This window comes from Candoia aspera, chromosome 2, assembly GCF_035149785.1.
Source record: "Candoia aspera isolate rCanAsp1 chromosome 2, rCanAsp1.hap2, whole genome shotgun sequence".
Taxonomy (NCBI): domain Eukaryota; kingdom Metazoa; phylum Chordata; class Lepidosauria; order Squamata; family Boidae; genus Candoia; species Candoia aspera.
In genome coordinates this window covers 248,860,260-248,875,154 of record NC_086154.1, presented here as the reverse complement: position 1 = coordinate 248,875,154, position 14,895 = coordinate 248,860,260, and the positions used below count along the sequence as shown (strand labels likewise).

The following is a 14,895-nucleotide window of genomic DNA, read 5'->3' as shown; positions in this document are numbered from 1 at the left end:
ATTACCTGACTAGGTAACACCATCAGTGCTTGATGATGCGCTGATGATGTTACCTAGTCTGGTGATGAAACGTCTGCAAGCAAACCACCAACCTCAGAGACTCCACAAAATAGCACTGGTATTTAAAACTGTAACCTGGCTGGCCCATTTGAAGTCTGAAAATCTGAAGTCCCATGAAGGTTCCAGAGAAGGAAACATACCCAATACCTTACACATGCCATTAATGCAGACGTCTCTGTTGTTGTTTCCTTCAAAGCAAGGTGTACCATCAATTACAGCATCTAACATCTTGTCTGAAAAGTGGTGGTTTGTAGGGCGGCATTGCAGCTCACAGGGATTATCTGGGAGAAATCCCAAAATATGATATCAATACAACATATTTTAAAGCCACATTAACATGCTAATATTAGATTCTTATAAATATTAGCATGTTCCATTATATACTAAAGATTGAAATCTGTTTATAAAAATGAGTATTTCAGTGGCTCAGCCAACTAATGTCATTTGAATCCATGCTCCAATCTTTCTGCAGTTCACAACAGAAACTCTGCAGTTGGTATAGGAAGGTTGGCATGAGTCATTTTACATAATGAAGGTGCCATGCTGGCTCCAAAAACTGCCATAAGAGCTACTGGTATTTACACATTTTTGTAAACACCTTCCGAAACTATTAATTCTCAACTGTGTTTGCAGGCCAAAATCACTATTGTCAGGAAGCAGGCTGAGAATTCTAAATTTTGTTGCTTAAATGACCATACTTTGAAAAAACAATAACTGGCAAGCAGAGGTCATAAACTGTTTTCCTTTTTGTTATTAGACTGGAAGTGTTAATTTTAGCTTAGCCTCAACATTAGCTTTTAGGCATTTTTGTACTTTGCTACAAGCATATAATTTTCTTCCTTCATGTTCATTAAGTTGCCTCCTGCCCACATTTCTTCTCACTGCACCCTACGTCAATTTCTTTTCTTTTCTTTTAAGTCAGCAACCCAAAACACAAGAATGTACAGAGCATCTCCAAATACTGGAATTGCTATCAAAATTAGGTTCCAAGCCTTAAAGTCATTGCCCTGAATGAAACCATCTGACCATTTCAAAGTATTGACCCAATTTTGAATGGGTTCCCTTCTGTGTAAGGTGTCCAGGGAAATGACCATCTTATCCCTATTGTAAAACTAGATTACTTTACTTGGAATCCACCATTCAAATACTGAATGGCTAAAATCTAGTTGCTTATTGTTATTATTGTTAACATTTTCATCCATGCTAATCCATTCACAAAACACACTAATGTCCTTAGTGTTACACCCACACCCACACAGAGGGATTTAAGAAACACCTGACTCCCAATGGCTCTGGGCACTTTACACTATAAACAGCTAGAATGAAGTAAAAGAACAAAGAGATGTGTGTGTCCAGAGTAAAAAAAGCTATGCAGAATAAAACCAAGTCTTATAGGGGCTCACCATCATGTTACCCTAAGGCCTGGGAGAATAACTAAGTTTCCAATGCCTTCCAGAATGTCAACAGGGTGGGAGCCATATGGATCACCCACATCTTGAAAACTCAACCTGCATCTTACTTATCAACGCAGATTTAAAATCAGATTCTGGAGCACAAGACTCCATATGGTGCCCCATCATGGGAGAGGAGAGGAGAGGAGACGAGACGAGACGAGACGAGACGAGAGGAGAGGAGAGATTTCTGGCTTTGCCCAAACCAAGGAGAAGGAAGAAGGAAAAAATTACCAAAATGGGTAGTGACAAAGATGCTGCTCCAGGAAGGAGAGGATTATGGGTTGGAAGGAGCAGCCTTAACCTGCTACAGAGTCCACTCCAAACTAGTAGCAGTAGCCTTCTCCTTAAGGAACCATTTCTTAAGGCAAAAAAATTCACAAACTTTACCTATGTTGACAAGAAAGCACTCATCAAGCCAAAAGCTAGATGGTTAACTAGAATATTATCCAGATTGTTAACAGATTATTTTTACTTTTCTTTTTCTTTTAGTCCATTCAATTGTGTCTGATTCTTGGAGACTGCCTGGACAAGTCCCTGAAGTTTTCTTGACAAGATTTCAGAAGTGGTTTGCCATTGTCTCCTTCCTAGGGCTGAGAGGGTGTGACTGGCCCAAGGTCACCCAACCAACTTTCATGCCCAAGGCAGGACTAGAACTCACAGTCTCCTGGTTTCTAACTTGATGCCTTAACCACTAAACCAAACTGGCTCTTCAATTCCCTTACCATTGTTATAAACTGGAATCCATTGGTAGAATTCATTTTTGTAGGCGACCGTATCAAACTCGCTGCACTGCATTTGACGAAAATTTGGCATAGTCTTTTGGCATTCTTTAACATTGCACATACGATAGCGCTTTCTCTCACCAGTGCAATACTTCCCTCCAAACTGTGGTCTAAAAAGAAGAACCTCTTGTAAATAAAGAAATTAGACATTATTTTTGTATCCTATATTTTCTAAGAGGGCAAATGTACACAGAACCCTTGCCTCTCATCCTGTCCTCACAGCATGTCTGTGAGGTAAATTCGGCAAAGAGATTACACTGAATAGGAAGTTAAACATGGATCTCCCTCGCTCCTTCCACTAATCTGACATTAATAGAATCCAACCACTGAACCACACTGATTCTTTCTGGATCAAACTACGGTCTCTTTGTTTATTTTTTCACAACAGCAAATTACTTCCAAGACACTTCTCTGTTTCTGCTCATTTCTTAGATTTGTATCCCACCTTTTTTTACAGGCATCCCCTCTCTAATTTTTCTCAGAATACCCCTGTAGGGTAGTTTGGGCTGACAGAAAGTGACTGGCTGAAACTCACCTACTTGGATTCCATGGCTGAAGGAATATTCATGTTCTTTCAGATCTTAACAGACTTGGCCACATGGCTTGTACCTCTTCATATCAACTGTTCTATTATCTTTAACTAGACAATGAAGGCTTTTCAGAAAAGGAAGATGTAATCAAGATAGTCAGGACATCTTTCTCTTGAATGCTACACTCTATTTTTGTTCTATTTTATTTTTTCTGCCTTTGAGTCAGTCTTGATTCCTGGCAACTGCTTGGATAAATCCATTCATTTTCTTGGCAACTGTCTTGGAAGTGCTTTGTCATTGCCTTGTTCCTGTGGCTGAGAAAAAGTGACTGGCCCAAAGTCACTCTTTGGGCTTAATGCCCATGGTGGGACTAAAACCCAGGGTCTCCCAGGTCTGGTGCCTTTAACCACTAGATGGGCTCTTTGCATTCCACTGGGAGTAACTTGTTAGGGGCTACATGCCATAGTGGGTTGGCCCAAGTCCAAATGACCAGGCCTCCTATTTCCTCTCCCTCTCTCTTTCTTCCTTCTCCCACTCTTTTCCTCCCTGCTGAGAAAAGGTAACTGATTCTTATTAAATATCAGAGCAGATGACTTGCAAAAGGCCAGAGTTACTGTATGAAACTTGGAAAACTCTCTCTAGAGATCAGTGCTTTAAGTGAGGACTTCCAAAAACAGGAAATGCCACTATAGACAGGCACTAATAGAAGAGAATATCTGTAGCTCAGGGCTGAACTGTGGAGTCCTTGGTGTTCTCTGAGCTTGGCTGTTTGCTTGCAGACATTTTATTACCTGACTAGGTAATATCATCAGTGCTGCACTGCACTGCACTGCACTGCACTGATGATGTTACCTAGTCAGGTAGTGAAACGTCTGCAAGCAAACAGCCAAGCTCAGAGAGCACCAAGGACTCCACAGATAGGCACTCAAATGCAGCCATTCTTTAAATACTCTGGAACCAGACTGTTAGGTTAAAAGAAGACTGAAATCTTTAGGGACTTACTCTGGGTTATTGCAGTGTCTTTCAGCTGCCTGAACACCAGCTCCACACGTCTGGGTACAGTGTGACCAGGATGACCAGGACCCCCATGCACCATTAACTGCTTCAGGGCTCTTGCCCACTGTTATGCATTCACCTGTGAAGCACCACTGAACAATAAAGCAGCAAATGCAATGGGTCAGGGGAAAAAAACACATTGGCATGAAAATACATGTCTTCCATAGCAGCTTCTCAGTAACTGGCATAAGAGAATTCACCTTTCACTAACAGCTGAGGTTGAGCCCAACTATTCATATGTCATTGAAGCGGTGTGAAGAGGTGTCTGAGTCTTGGATCGGGAGGTGGTGGGTATTTCACTTTGTGCCACGCTGACCCAGAGAAACTGCCAGTCTGAGCAGATGTGAGTTGCAAAGGGACAATTATGGGGCCCTTCTTGTCCCTGTAAGTTTTCCTCTCCATAACAACTAGCAGATTGGAGGGTGAGAAAAAGGAGCTGAACCAGGCAACTGGCATACAAGCAACCCCCCCTCCTGCTTTTGACAATGTTGGGGATTTGAAAAATTAAAATTGGGAGATCCACTTACAGACTTTGCATAGCCCTCTTCATCAGATAAAGCAGGTAGAGATGTTAGGACCTAGCCTTGTATGGCCAGGAAATTTTGGAGAAGAGATATTATTCAACAATTTCTCCAGAGAGGACTCACAGTTAGCAGGAACAAGACCTCCCTCCCTCCCTCCTAATAGTCCTCTATTTTTTAAAATGGACACACAAGTGGAAGGAAAATCTTAAGATACTTTCAGAAAAAGGTTTTCTGAAAAACTTCAGTCCAGTTCTAAAAGGGTGTTCAAATCTTTTGCAACAGTTAAAAGTTCATATAATTCTATTCTTCAGTGCAAGACTGAAATTGACCTAATTTTAAAAAGAAAATGTTTTCTAGTTTAACCCTCCAAATTGCAAATATGTACCTAAGTCTCTCTGTTAGAACTGCAACTACCATAGCTGTAATAGATGGAAATTTGAATGCATTTGCAAGACATCATGGAGAAACGACTCCATTCATTATATAATGAAGGCATAACTTGGCATAAGAATAGTCTGCATCAGCTGATTCTGAATAAATCAAAGTTCCTGTGGAAAATTTATTTAATATTTTACGTGAACAGTCCCATAGACACAAAGTGTTAAAATCCAGCTGCTCAGCTATAAAATAAACTTGGGAGAGTCAGTTATTGTAATGTAATGGTGAACTAGGGGAAAAAGTTAGAAAATGCCAGCAAAAGAACACTGAGTAGATGGGAGATGAACCATTTATGTTGCAGGAAATATTTCTATATTTGAGACAAAGGGATGCCTGGAGCAGAGGAAGATGATGAAGCTTTTTCACTGAGCTGAAGAAGTTTTTGATAGTTCATGGAGAAATATCAAAAGTTTATCTCTGATCTGCAAAAGTAAGGGATTTACATTCCTGCTGCTGGAGGATCTGGCATGGATTGAAAAGAGAGCAAAGGTCTTGCTTCCCCAGTGGAGAAAATGATGGTGCTGAGATGAAGGCCAAGATTTCAGGTTGATCTCACACTGAGATATTGTTGTGAGAAATGTGATTGAAAGCAAAGTTTAGACGCAGGATGAACAACAAGATGTTGCATAGGAGGCCCCTAGGGTTTGGTTTGAATTCTTGCAGCACTAATAAAAGCAGACAGGAACCAAGCTACCTTTCCCATTTTTGTCTTCTCCATCTTATAATCACCTTATTCTCCCCACATCTTGTTCCATCTGCTGCAGCATCCAGTTTTGAATGGCAGGAACCCTTCACAAAGCACCACAGTGTCTGGCAAATATTCTGAAAGAACAATAATTTCGAAGATAATAACACAAATCAACGAACACGTCATGGAATCCCAAGAGATAGTTAGAGGGTTGGGGAAGATATTTGCTTGAAAGGACTGGTTTCAAGCAACTGGATCCTCCTGTGATAAATGTGTGGACTTTTCAGAAGTAAAGAGCAATGAAGCAGTATTGCACCAGGTTTTCCTCCCATGTCAGCAGGGGGTGTTTGCAAGTGGGGTCAAAAAAGTCACAATGACAGCCGTGATTGTATAATCAAAGCCCTACCCCTTTATTACATGCATGCAACATGTGCAATAGACATTAAAAAGTGGCAGGGCTTTGATTGCGTAATTATATTCACCATTTTGACACTTTTGAATCCTCTCTGAAGATGCCCGTGCTTCTCAGTTAATTTAATTCAGGAGTTGCACCTGATACAATTATTACTAAGCCTTTTAAACTTAGTTGTTTGGCTGATTTATTAAAAGAGTAACGGAATAAACTCCCAGGAAAGAAAACACTGCACTGTGTTCTCATCCTACACTCCTTGTTTCCTGTTGAGCAGCAAACACGGCTCCTTGGTCTGTGGGGATCTAGAGGAGTCCATGAAGTCATTTGCATCTCATTGATTGATAGCAAAAAAAAAAAAAGCTAATATTTCTCATCCAATTAAATCACTGAATCTAGGATGAACAGAATGGAAAATACGGGGCACTTCTGCCTGAAGATTTTACATCAGTCTGAAAGCAGTCTGGAATGATCCATTCCAACAATATCCACAAGTTGGACAGCTGCATCCATTTATTTCTGGCTAGCATTTTGTTTGCTTGTTTTGGAGCAACCTCCTAATTCCAGGCCCCAACTTGTAAGAGAAAACTTGATGGTTTTGTTCTTTCTCAGAGTAGACTAGTCAAAACCAACAGGCATGAAATTGACATGTGTTTTGTTAGTTCTTCTCTTCAACATAGGCATCAGGATACTGGATGTCTTCCTTCTACCTCTCCCTTTTTTGCATATAGTGGCTGGAAGGTAGAGCTCCCTAATCTGGACCACAAAAATTTGGACAAACATTCGATGGCATCAAAAGAGGCAAGGAAGAGGCCCTAAGGAAAATAAAGGGATTTGTATTGCTGCTGGACCTACAACAGGTCAGATCAAGACAGTGATTGCATTTTAAGTCAGCAGAAGTGAAGGGCATTACAGGACTGTATGGCTTGTCTTAAGGCTGTTTCCAAGGATTTGGTGAGGGAAAGAAGTTGCAGTGTGGGATCTGCCTGCCTTCTGCCATGAGTGCCTATTAATTTGGGGAGAACGTAAAAAAAAGTTGTTTTTATGAAAGTTAGAAATGGTAAACTAAACTTTTAAATGTCCAGTCCTTATGATTTCAGCTTCAGAGCTATGAGCTGATAAAGCTCTCAGTCAGTTGTGGTGTCATAAACTGGGATGGATGGACCTCACCTCTACTGAAATAAGATGAAATAGCAAAGAATTGCTACTAGCCTATTTCAAGTATTGTAAACTGCCCAGAGGCCCTCCTTTTTGGGGGGAGATGGGCAGTGATAGAAATTTGAATAATAAATAAATAAATAAATATGCTTCGATCATTTTGCTAGTATATGTGGTATATGGTATTTGGTATATGATCAACAATTTCTGTTATCAAGATGTTTTGTTTTCCATCGTGCACACAAATGTTAAGAAGAATTCTTTGTTCATTGAATAGTTGTTGGTTTTTTTATTGATCTTTTAGTAGTAAGATTTTACTGCATTGTTGCAAAGCCCTTGAGGGAATTGCCTTCTGCCTTCACTAATCTGCTATATTGATTTATTAAGCATGTCTCACAAAATCTCTATTTCCTGCACTTTCCAAAGTATTCTCAGATTTTGGAACAGTGTGAGTAAATCACACATACTAATAAAATTAATAGCTACTTCTTACACTGGATTTTAATTTTGGCTTTAATGTTTTTCCAGTACTGCAGAAATGCACAGAAAGGCTGCCCAAAATTTTAGGAAGCTGACAATTAGAAATGGCAAACAAGTTTTCCTGAGTGATTCATCCTTGTCATCTCCCAGTTAAGCTACTGCGGTGTTCCCCAGGAATTCTGGCAGTTGAAGTCCACACATCTTAAAGTGGCTGAGGCTGAGAAACATTGAGTTACTGTAATTAACTTTAGGGGGGGCTGCTGTTGAAGATCACCCAGAAACTTCAGTGGCCTACTTGCTCACTGACAATCTTGGTACCACCATACTACATCACTGCTGTTGGCTACCAGTGTTTGTGTGCAAATTCAAGTTTGTTGTAGCCTGGTTGCAGGCCCACAACTAGGGTCTGTGTCACCTGGGGCAAAAATGGATTCCACACCCATTTAGGTGCCCCCCAGAGCTCATTTTGGCACCCCCCGCGTGGCGCCCGGGGCACAAGCCCTGTTTGCCTCCCCCTAGTTGCAGCCCTGCCTGGTTGCTACCTTAAAGCCCTATTTGGCTCAAGACCTGGATATTTAAGAGACCACCTTTCCCAAATAGCCTCTACCTATCCAACCCAGATGGCCAGAGAGCACTTACTAAGGGCCCTCACCTACCAGGAGGTGTGGAGGGAGAGGGCTGAACACTGGGCATTCTTGGGAGCAGCCCCCCTCCTACGGAACAGCTTACTCCTAAGACAAGGATGGCTACTACTCTCCTGCTCCTGGCTCTTACAGAAGACCTTTGGAGACTAACTCTAGAGACACAGGCCTCTCTGTGTGTGGAGATATGCATGTGGGCATGTGTGTACAGTTGTAATGGGAAGTAGAAATAACCTTGAGGAACAGGAGGAAGATCCACAACCAAAGCAGTGGTCAGATAAAAGAAAACTTAGTCCAGGGCAGAAATGTAATTTGAGTAAGCGTCTCAGACATGACCCTCTCTAGTTCCCATGAAGATAAAGGGAGGAGGAAGCATATTCAGACTTGCAAGATTCTTTTTCTGTTGCAAACCGCCCAGAGTCCCTCCTTTGGGGGTGGGGAGATGGGCGGTGATAAAACTTTGATAGATAAATAAATAAACAAACAAATTCTGTTACAATCACCTTTTATTAAAGGAGTATTAGCATTCCTAACTCTGGCGCCCTAGTCTGCTCTACCTTAAAGGGCTGACATCGGTATATAATGCTTGTATATTTTTCTTATTATTTAATATTAATTGTTATGATTTTGGAATGTTTTGATGTCATGGAAACTTTAAAATGTAATTTTATTCTATTGCTATGTTATTATCTGTAAAACTATTTTGTACAGCTGGAGTTTGTGAGGACTGAAGCAGTAGCTAAAATGCACAAAGAATCAGACAATGGGATTGTCACAACCAATTTTATTCTGCAGCCTGTAACATCAAGGGAGTGCATCCTATGACTTTAGGCTACCAGTTCAAGTCAGCAGGACCTCTGGTTATTCATCCAGCTTTAGGTCAAATGGATCCTATGGCAGATATGTGCCTCACTCAATACATTAGCTTTCTCTAATCTGGCACTTGTATTATTTCTACAACTGCCACAGTTCACAACCGATGGGACGTTGCTGCTTCAGAGTTTGGAAGCCACTGTTCTGAAGCAACATTTCTATGCAGTTTGATACTCATGGCAAATAAAGGAGTTTTCGGATACTGTGAACCATATTCTTTAGCACTAAGCATTTATCTTCTATTAACATGCATGTGGAAAGAACAATTTACACATAGAGCCACTTCTATCTCAATCCCAGCTCAATTCTGCCACAGATCAAAGAGTATATAATAATTTCTGTTTTGTTTTAAATGACAAACTGCATGAATATTGGATACTGGAACTTACGTCCACTTGATCACAGAATGTCGCATTGGGTCCATACTGTAACTGGCACTGGTGATGAACATCATAAATGACTCCAGGAGCAATGAATGGTGGCTTTACATCTTTCTTCTCTGGGACATCATCCAGGCAAAACCCCCATCCGTGGCTGCAATGGACATCTAGGATTAATTCTTCACAATGCGGCGGGGGCAGGGGGAGCTTTCAATGAAAACATTATTGTAGGTCAACTATAATGAAACATTATCTCTCATATTTCAAGGAAGGACAGAAATGCTAACCACTCCTTATCTTCTATGTCAACCACTAACTTGGTTCCCTCTAAATGTGTTGAATTACAACTCCCATCACCTTCTAGGTGGTGGAGATTATAGGACTGGTTGTTCAGCCCATCTAGTGGCATTAGTATGGAAAAGGTGGCTCTGTACTAATAATAAGAATAATGTGTTGAGGTTTTCCTACTAATAGATTATTGTGCCTAGTCATTTTGGCTGAGTGAAAAAGGTTGCAAGTGATTGTCCCCTCTCACGTGCTTCATGCAAAATAGCCTGGGGGGAGGACCTGCCCGGACTTGTTCTTCACTTCCTCTTTTTCTCTCTGCTGGAAATGTAGCTCAGCAAGGCTTGCTCCAAAAAGGGAGCTAGGTCCTTTAAATGTTTTGCTTTTGGTTTTGTTTTCTGTAAATAAATTATTTTTATAGAAATGCTTGGTGTGTGACTTTTTTGACCTCTCCTGGGCTAAAGGCTTTCCCAGCATTCTGCAACAGGTTATGGGCCCAGTAAACAACGCAGTAAAACCCAGAGAGAAAAGAGAGATCAACTCCACACCTCATGCACAATTTAAAGGCAGGTAGCAAAGACCTGTGAAGATTTTCTTTGGAGCCACCTGGAGATTTTCCAGCAACTGCCGGTCTGCAGGACAAAGAAGCTAGCTGAGGTGACTTGCAAAAGAAGGAAGAAGCCATGGCTACCTCCCAGCCCTCAGCGATGCCTCTGGAGCGCCTATCAGAGACCAACTATTTGAATTGGGCCCGGAAGATGGAGATGTATCTTCGCAGAGAGAATCTTTGGCTGCCAATTGGTGAGCAAACCCCCCAAAATCCCAATGCTGAATGGCTGAGACAGGATGAGCGGGCTAGAGCCACCATTATCTTGGGAGTTGAGGACAATCAGCTAGTCCACGTGCGAGGCATGCAGTCTGCAAAGCAACTTTGGGACGCTTTGAGAGACTTATATGTAAAGGCAACAGCAGGGAGTAAAGTTACTCTGACGAAAAAGCTGTACAGAGCCTACCTTGCAGAAGGAGAAAGCCTTCCTGAGCACCTGCATTTTATTCAGCAGCTGTTTGTTGAGTTGCAGGAGAGAGGAATGGAATTTACACCTCTCACAAAATCCTATATCCTCCTGTCCTCACTAAATGAAACGTGGGACACGCTGATTTGTACCCTGGAGGCTATGCCTGAAGCAGACCTCACCCCATCGTATGTTACACAGCGCTTACTCGCTGAATGGGAGAAGAGAGAGGAAAGATCCCCCCCCATCTCTTCTGGAAAGCTGCAAGACCAGAAAATAAGGGAAAAGAAGGGAAAGGAACCTGAGGCCACAGCACTAGCCAGCCAGCGATGCTTCACTTGTGGTTCAGCTGGACATTTGCAAAGAGACTGTGCCATGAGACCCAAGAGTAGAAAGACAGAGCAGAAGAACACAAGGGCAACACAGAAGAAGGCTCTTCAGACAACCCAAATTGCACAGGTTGCTGAGAAGGGTAATTCTGATGTATGGGTGTTAGATTCTGGGGCCAGTTGTCATTCATGTAATTGTAAAAGCTCTTTTGTGTCACTGTCTAAAACTGAAAGACAAAGTGTATCTTTGGCTGATGGGTCTGTCACCAAAATTATGGGACAAGGTGACTTGTATTTATCCTGCTTAGGAGAAACTGTAAAAGGTGTGTTGTATGTGCCAAATTTACAATCAAACCTTTTATCTGTGGCACAATTGGCTGCAACAGAGTATATCATAACATTTAAGAAAAATGGTTGTGAGATACGTAAAAATGGGGAATTGTGTGCTACTGGTATGTTAAAAGACTCCTTGTACATTGTGCAAAATGCAAGGAAGCCAAGCTGCAAGGCTGCAGTTGGCAACACTCCATATCATGACCAATGTGTACACCTGATGCACAGGAGACTTGGTCATGCTAATTACAAGTATATAGCACAAATGCCACAGCTGTGTGCTGACCTAAAGATAAAACCCTGTGATAAATACTTAGATTGTGTAGTTTGCAAAGAATGCAAAACACTAAAAGCTCCTGTGAGTAAGCACAGTGACAGAGTTACAACTAGACCTTTGGAAATTGTACACTCTGATATTATTGGTCCTTTTGCTCCAAGTCTTGGACAAGCAAGGTATGCAATGACCATCATTGATGATTTCTCAAGATACACATTTATCTACATCTTAAAACATAAAGATGAGGCATTTGAGAAATTTAAAAGTTTTGTGACATGGGCAAATGGAAAATTCCCTAGGCCTGTATCTGCACTCCAATGTGATAGAGGAGGAGAATACCTTTCTCACAAATTCAGAAGGTTCCTAGTGGAAAAAGGGATAGAACAAATTCTTTCTAACCCTTACACCCCTCAGCAAAATGGTGTTGCTGAAAGAAAGGGCAGAACCTTGCAAAATGCGATGGAATGCATGTTAAAAGATTCACGATTATGTTTTAAGTTCTGGGGAGAAGCTTTATCGACTGCTTGTTATGTTCAGAACAGGTTGTATAACTCTATGATTCAGGACACTCCATTCCATTTGTTTTATGGTGTGAAACCAAAGGTAAGCCATCTTAGAGTGTTTGGTAGCACTGCATGGGTTCACATTCCAAAACAGCAGAGAAGGAAAGGAGGCCCCACAACAAAGAAAGCCATCTTTGTTGGCTATGAACAAAGCCAGAGGAGCTACAGGTTCATAATGGGAGAGAAATTAATAATTAGCAAAAGCGCTTCTTTTGCTGAACAAAACTGGGGGAGATTAAATTCTAGCTCTCCAGTTGAACTGACCACCACAAGAGAACAGCAAGGACTTGCTGATGGTGATCTTTTGCCTGATGAGGACATTAAACCAGAAAAGCAAATTGAAGATCTGTCTGATGAGACAGATGCTTCTCAGGAAAGTGATAGGAGTCAAAATTTAAGCCCTATATTACCTCGCAGATCTCAGAGGAGTAATAAAGGCGTTCCTCCATCACGTTTTCAGGCTGAAACAGTAAAGGCTTTTCACATATTCACAGAACCTGAGTCTTTAGAACAAGTGAATGCTTTACCACCTGAGATTGCACAAAATTGGCATTCTGCCATGCAACAGGAATTAGCATCCTTGAAAGAAAATAAAACATGGAAACTGGTAAATCTACCTCCCAATGAACGCTGTCTGGGTTGTAGGTGGGTTTTCAAACTGAAAAGGGATGCTGATGGCAAAATCCAAAAATATAAAGCAAGGTTGGTTGCAAAAGGGTTCACTCAAAGGAAAGATTTAGACTTTGACAAGACTTTTGCACCAGTTACTAAAGGTGAATCAATTAGATTACTGTTAAAAGTTGCTGCACTCAAGGGAATGTCAGTTAACCACTATGACATTCAAACTGCATTTCTCTATGGTGATTTAGACCACAGATTATACATGCAGCAACCCCCTGGCTATGAAAAAGGGGAGAATCTAGTCTGTGAACTGCAGAAGTCAATCTATGGGTTAAAACAAGCTGCTAGATCCTGGAACCAAAAAGTAGATGAAAAACTGCAGAATTTTGGTTTTGAAAAAGGAAAAGCAGATCCCTGTGTATATATGAAGGACAAACAAGGCTGTATGTATCTGTGCATTTATGTTGATGATTTGCTGCTATTCACATCAACAGAAAAACAAAGGCTTGATTTTGAAGCCTGCATGAAAAGCCATTTCATATTAAAAAGCCTTGGAGTTGTGACCAATTACCTAGGTTTGGAAGTACACAGAGACAAGGATGGTAGCTTTCTGTTAAACCAACGTAGTAAAATTCAAAAGCTCCTAGAAGATTTTAATATGCAAGACTGTAAACCAGTCTCTACTCCGATGATAATAGATTTTCAGAAAGATACAGGAGAAACTCAATTAACTGAGGCAGAGAACTATAGATCTGCAATTGGAAGTTTACTGTACATTGCAAATCATTCTCGCCCAGATATCTCAAATTCTGTGGCCATTTTAAGTAGACAGGTAGAGAAGCCTACATCTACTGGAAAAGCAGCATTGAAGAGGTTAATGAGGTATTTGCAAGGAACAAAGAATTATTGCCTGATGCTAAATGCCTCTGGAACTGAGAAATTGCAGGCTTTTGCCGATTCTGATTGGGGAGCAGATGTCAGTGACAGAAAATCCACTTCTGGGATTTTAATTCAATTTGCTGGATCTAGCTTAGGCTGGCATTCTAGAAAACAAACACTTGTTGCTCTTTCCACTGCAGAAGCAGAGTTTTATTCTCTAACACAAACCTGTAATGAGGTTACATGGTTTAAACATTTGTTAAAAGACATAGGCATGGAAGTGAACCAGCCTATAACTGTTTATGAGGATAATCAAGCTTGCATTGCTATGGCAAAATCTGAAGCCTGCAGAAGTAGAACAAAACATATCGATATTAGATATCAATATATCAAAGATATGATAAGCAAAGGAGAAATAATGTTAAAATATTGTGAATCAAAAGACATGATTGCTGATATTTTAACCAAACCTCTTCCTGTACCAAGACACAAAGAGTTGTCAGAGAAGATTGGTTTGCAACTTAATCTATAGTGTAAAAAGGGGAGTGTTGAGGTTTTCCTACTAATAGATTATTGTGCCTAGTCATTTTGGCTGAGTGAAAAAGGTTGCAAGTGATTGTCTCCTCTCACGTGCTTCATGCAAAATAGCCTGGGGGGAGGACCTGCCCGGACTTGTTCTTCACTTCCTCTTTTTCTCTCTGCTGGAAATGTAGCTCAGCAAGGCTTGCTCCAAAAAGGGAGCTAGGTCCTTTAAATGTTTTGCTTTTGGTTTTGTTTTCTGTAAATAAATTATTTTTATAGAAATGCTTGGTGTGTGACTTTTTTGACCTCTCCTGGGCTAAAGGCTTTCCCAGCATTCTGCAACATAATGAAACAGAGAAATGGGTGATGGAGGAGTCCTCACAAGCCAGACTGTCCATGCTGGCTCTTTGGGGGCTGTTACTGTAAAAACATTATATGTAACTGAGTGTAGGAGGCAAAGATACTGTTCTGTTCAGTGCTGGTCAGGCAACAGCTTCATTCCAGTATCCTGTTTTGATTAGTTCATTTTCTGAAAGATAAGCTAATGAGATGATTCAGAATATGATGACAGTGATTTAGGAAGCAAGGCATATAAAGAAA

The 14,895-nt window shown here is 40.9% G+C and overlaps 1 protein-coding gene across 1 annotated transcript in view; it reads right to left on the bottom strand.

Moving 5' to 3' along the window:
• The window catches only part of ADAMTS12 (ADAM metallopeptidase with thrombospondin type 1 motif 12), a 177,879-nt gene that overhangs the window by 53,907 nt on the left and 109,077 nt on the right, over positions 1–14,895 (bottom strand). The window contains exons 9-13 of the mRNA XM_063295767.1: positions 9,483–9,627; positions 5,574–5,666; positions 3,829–3,974; positions 2,237–2,406; positions 208–341 (exon numbers count right to left, since the gene is read on the bottom strand). Coding sequence (XP_063151837.1) covers positions 208–341; positions 2,237–2,406; positions 3,829–3,974; positions 5,574–5,666; positions 9,483–9,627 — 688 coding nt within the window. The remainder of the gene's footprint in view (positions 1–207; positions 342–2,236; positions 2,407–3,828; positions 3,975–5,573; positions 5,667–9,482; positions 9,628–14,895) is intronic.